This window comes from Aulostomus chinensis, chromosome 7, assembly GCF_037954235.1.
Source record: "Aulostomus chinensis isolate RoL2024-O1b breed Wild chromosome 7, RoL_Achi_v1.0, whole genome shotgun sequence".
Lineage (NCBI taxonomy): Eukaryota > Metazoa > Chordata > Actinopteri > Syngnathiformes > Aulostomidae > Aulostomus > Aulostomus chinensis.
Genome location: NC_141326.1, coordinates 22030326 through 22035597, shown reverse-complemented (window position 1 = coordinate 22035597; position 5272 = coordinate 22030326). Strand labels below are relative to the sequence as shown.

General features: G+C 40.4%; 1 protein-coding gene across 1 annotated transcript; it reads right to left on the bottom strand.

Moving 5' to 3' along the window:
• Window positions 1–252: 252 nt before the first annotated feature.
• Window positions 253–5012, bottom strand: lmo2 (LIM domain only 2 (rhombotin-like 1)). Its single transcript, XM_086207839.1, has 3 exons — window positions 4972–5012; window positions 3816–4031; window positions 253–2419 (listed from the first exon to the last, which is right to left on the bottom strand). The coding sequence occupies exons 1-3, from the start codon at window positions 5010–5012 to the stop codon at window positions 2194–2196; spliced, it is 483 nt and encodes a 160-aa protein (XP_086063965.1). The 3' UTR covers window positions 253–2193.
• Window positions 5013–5272: the final 260 nt, after the last annotated feature.

Sequence of the window (5272 nt, the reverse complement as noted above, 5' to 3'; positions counted from 1 at the left end):
GCTGAAGATTCTTCAATCTGCAGACCCCAAAACAGGCAAAGGCCCAGTATTCCTCTGTGTGCCGATACAGTCTATTCCCATCTCTATTGTGGGAAAACTTGTTAATTTCCTCAGAAGTGTCTCTTCCAGTGAGAGCGTCTCTCTCCCTGGGTGGGTTTTAACTGTTCCATCATTCCATCCTCATCTATGAACAAACTCTGGTCTGATCCAGCTTAAGACATGATGGTGGAGCTTCTGTGCTGTGCCCTTATCCTTCTTTAAGCTCTCCTACTCTCTTTTGTCTTTGTTGTAAATTGTTTCCCGATCACATTTTTCAACCACTTCTTAATGTCAGTTAAGGCCGCCTGTCCCACTTGCTAATGGGAGCCTGTATATTCCCAACCTCACACACACAAGAGCAATTCATGGATTCAGTTATTTATTTTACATCTGCAAAGATAAGTGAGGATGCCGGAGGAGATTATGGGATGGCACCGGGGAAGCGCGGCTCGTGGCCAGGTCAGAGTCAGCTGACAGCTGGCAGACATGACCTTCACTGATGGGCACCAGCTTTTAAAGAGAGGGAGCCAGGAGAAAAACATTCCAGGCCAGAGCATCGTGACTTAATTACCTTTAATTTCTTTTCTTTCTCTCTCTAGAATCCAGTTTGACCGTTTGCCATGCCAGACAAGCCAGTTATGGGAAAGGAGTACATCCTGGAATAGTTCTGTAATAACTGATCTCTCAGCAGCTCTTGTTGCTTATCGTCCAATAGATGGCTGGAATTTATAAATCTTTTAGTGACCCCTTGTGGCTAAAAACATTATTACCTCAACATGAAATTTTTTTCTTCTGACATTTTTCCAAATACTTTTAAAGTCATTTGTTATCCGAAATACTCATTTGAAAACACACATTTTAGGTTTCTTTCACTTGCACCAAAAATCAGGCTTTCTCTAAATTTCAATTTATTTCACAAAATGTTAAGTAGATATTAAAAATGTACAGGGTGCAGGTTTTAAAGAGATGTTCAAATTACAAAAGATACATAAAAAGCCTCTCACAAGTCAGTAAAGACAGTATTGCATTGATTCCCTCGGACACTAGAGGGCGCCACCATGTCAACCTGCCAACATAGTACAATCACTCTGATCTGGACTTTCACAAATGGAAACTGTATTCCATTCAATATGTGAATTCATGGAAAATATTAATTTTAAATCTGTGTCATTTCCTAACAAAATTTTTAATATTCCAAACTTCATTTAACATGTAATTTTGTTCAATTCATGGAAGAAACAAGGTGCTCAGTTAGTACTGAAGTGCAAAAAAGAAATATGCCAGTCCATACTAATGTATGGAGGAGCAATACTGCCAAAATCATGGCTAAAAACATGATCAAAACAATAAAATATGCAATTAAATGCACCAAAAATATTTTTTGAAAAAGCAGGATTGAGGTTTTTAAAGTCTGTTATCATTTGCTTCTGTACTTATTTACCGCTTTAAAGTTATCCATTTACCTCATTAATTTTCCAGTTTATTTACGTTTTATTTTCCTTGTGTTTTTCTGCTATTAATTCCCCAAACTTATTTATTTCTGTATTTACATTTACAGTTGTCCTGTGTAACCTTTCCACTTGCAAGATCTGGGAATAAAAAAAAAAAAAAAAGAGATATTTTTTTTAATTAATCCCTTACTAAGTGGAATCTTCATAAAGGTAAATGAATATAGCTGGAAAAAGGGAGGATAAACATAACTAGGTATCACATTTATCAATTAATACCTACATTTATGCTTGGTGCATTTATTCCTTATGAACATATTCACTATATCATTTGTTTCTTCATCTATTTTTTTACCGTGGCATTTTTGATCCTCCAAAGGATGATGTAACAGTGTTTGACTAAAAAATGCGTGACAAAGATTTTGTTCCAGTGTTAGTAACAAATTATTGCATGTCTTATGTACATTCAGATTTTTGCACTTAAGTATGAAGCCTGAGATGAAAGGCATCCTGTCGTTGCTGGTGCAGCGTTCTTTAGTTCCAGCAGACAGTTACTCAACCACCCATTTTATCTTCAAATGTTTCCATACAAATGAGAGATGCGTGATAAATCCTGTTCGAGGCTTAAAGAGTCTCTGATTCAGTCCCTTTAAAACCACTGGGGAGAGACTGGGTGACGCTCCATCACACTCAGCAGGAGGCTTTCCTAAACCATGTTGTTATTGTTGAGTTTGGTCCACTCAAAGATGTCCTGCTCACAAACAATGTCTGAGTTGATGAGCAGGTAGCGGTCACCCACACAGAAGTGTTTCTGGCAGGCAGCACACTTGAAGCATTCCAGATGATAGACCTTGTCCCGCACACGCATCGTCATCTCAAACGCACGGATCCTCTTCTCACAGGAAGCGCAGAGACCATCCTGGCCAAAAAGCCTGGGTGGATGAAGAGAGCACAGATATTAGAAAGATGGAAAATATTTAGCCAATCTTTCGATCATGACGAGATGTCCTCTTTGTCATTGGATCAGTTAACCCTGAGTGTTGTGTCCGACTTCCAAAGATGGAATAATACTACCAGGACTCAAGTCTTACTGGAAAAATACAACCAATAGATCTCCATCCATCCATCCATCCATCCATCCATCCATCCATCCATCCATTTTCTACAGCTTAGCCTGTTGAGGGTCACGGGGGGGCTGGAGCCTATCCCAGCTGCCTTCGGGTGAGAGGCAGGGTTCACCCTGGACAGGTCACCAGTCAGGGCCAACACATAGAGACAGACAACCATTCACACTCACAGTCACACCTACAGTCAATTTAGAGTATCAATCAGCCTCGTCCCCTCTTGATGTCTTTGGACTGTGGGAGGAAGCTGGAGTACCAGAGAGAACCCACACAGGAACAGGGAGAACATGGAGACTCCACACGGAAAGATCCCGTGCTGGAGCCGGGACTCGAAACCTGGAACCTTCTAGCTGTGAGGCCACAGTGCTGCCCACCAATAGATCTATTATTAGATAGTTTCAAACAAAATATATCTTCAACACTACATAAAATAGAATCCATTTCTGAACCAAGGCCACATTGACAGAAAACGATTGCTAATAACCAAATCACCAAAACTCATAATCTAGCACTTTGGGTGCCACTTGCTCTGTGTCATGGAAATTTGTAGTTTCTGCGATGCCTTAACTTTATTACTCATCGTATTACTTGTTACAATTTGTTAGTCTTGATGTGGCCTTGTCATCAGACTGCTGTCGGCTGTTTGGTGACATTTTGAGTCAGTTGGCTAAACCTCAACCTAATTAGACCTTTGAAGAGGGCTTACGCGGCCTGTTGTTCCTGTGTGGGAAACTTCTGACATCAAGAAACATGGTGGAACATGTAGATACGTATCCACCAATGGCTGGTGAAAGTTTGGACAAGTTAAAGTGGAAACCGAGGAGTAAAACTCACTGTTATCACTGTTTTCTTTTTTCTGTTTCTTTATATCACTCACTCCCTCTTGCAAGACATTATGACCTGCTTTTTAATCCAATCTTGCAACCTTCTTGGTCTCTGGTACTCATCAGTCTCTATAGGCTCCAAGACTTAAGTAAAAATGTCCAGCAAGAAGAAAATCCAAATGCAGCACCAAACTTTCTTTCTACAGCTACAGAGTGGAAATGTATTCAGTCACAAAACAGTTTACCAAAAGCCTGAGTTTGGCAGTGGCGTGGGACAAAACTGTACAATTTGAACTCTTCTTTGATTGATTTGAATATTTAGGACAACTCATTGTTCATCACTTTCTTGTAATATCCAACAATATATCCAATATACCAACCTGAGGTAGTCTCTGCGGCACAGTTTTCTTCCCAGTTTGTAGTAGAGTCGGCGGCCCACCTCCCCCAGTCGGCAGCCACACAGGTCGCAGCTCAGGCAGTCCTCGTGCCAGTACTGCTCGATGGCCTTCAGGAAGAACCGGTCCCCGATGCTCTGCTGGCAACCACCGCAAGTCAGCAGAGAGGGAGGCATCTGGAGGACTTCATCCACCGGCTCCCTGTTGAGGAAAGAGACAAAATAAAATATGTTCTAATGATTATTTTATCATTTTCTCCTTTTACCAATAATATGTCAGATAATAGTGAAAGCATGGAATCCCCTGCATTTTCATTCTTGGGTTTTGAGTTTGTTTTCCTTAAATACACAAAAGGAAAATAATCTAATACTGATGTCAGCGGCTGGCATTTATGCTTGAATTTGACTTAATTGATAAATCTAAAATCATAGTTCCTGTTTTATCTGTTTTATCTCCTAGTTGTAGCAATGCTTACTGCTTGAGCTCGATTTGATGGAGAATAACTGAAATGTATTTTAAATATTCAAATAAAAGCACCAAGCCTATATTTGGAAAATGACTCTCCATTGTCATTTAAAATTGTAATACTCCTGATTTTTGCATCTGCCTACGATTCCCAAATTGTAAACTTTAAAAACCACTTTATATTGAAGTCATTTTAAATGAATTGTTTTGTGTTTGTAACGGTGATTATCTCCATCTTGAGTTTTCTTACAAAAGTCACATTTGATGTTGTCCACGTGAGGGAGCCATTGAACACTCAACCCACCTTAGTGTGTCAACTAACTGTAAAAGAATATTTTAATAAGAAGGAAAGCTTTCATACGACGTCTCCACAAGTACACTGCAAGTCAAGGCTACTGTCAAATAAACTGGAATAATGTCCACCTTTCTGAGGGAATTCAGTCTTTAGATCACCGAAGGTATCTGGGCCACATGGAACTTTTCTCCTCACTCCTCATTAACAATCTGCTCTTGAACATTAACTTGTTATTCTTTTCTTCAATATTCTTGATTTAGAAACGACAAGCTGCTGCATGAGCTATTGACTGTGTGAGAGTTTGGTTATCAGAATGCTGCTTGTGTCTTTAATTGTATCATAAATTGGCGGTTGTTGGCAATTAACAGTTAAGATACGTACTCATTGGCTTCCAGCGTCTTCCTCTCTATGGTGGATGACATTCTCCTACTGTGATGATCCAGGTTGAGGGGCTACCTGAGAAGCAGCCAGCAGCAAGGAGACGCTGCACCTGCTCCGCAGCCTCCTAACGGTACTCTCGGGCTTGTCTCGGTCAGTTCAACCGTCCTGCTGAAAATGGCCGTGAGACAAGAAATGTTCGTTCCAGTCAGCTAAGCAGTGATGGAGGACGCTGTCATCATTTCCTGGAGCAATAAACTATGTCCTTCAAGTATATTATTTAATCCCCCTGCGACTTGGAGGA

Bases quoted from the DNA above. Each gene is read 5' to 3' on its own strand.
- lmo2 (XM_086207839.1), bottom strand. From the start codon at position 5,012: ATGTCATCCACCATAGAGAGGAAGACGCTGGAAGCCAATGA. The intron at 4,032-4,971 runs GTACGTATCTTA...TTTCCTCAACAG, and splicing joins AAGACGCTGGAAGCCAATGA to GGAGCCGGTGGATGAAGTCC. The intron at 2,420-3,815 runs GTTGGTATATTG...TCATCCACCCAG, and splicing joins TGCCGCAGAGACTACCTCAG to GCTTTTTGGCCAGGATGGTC.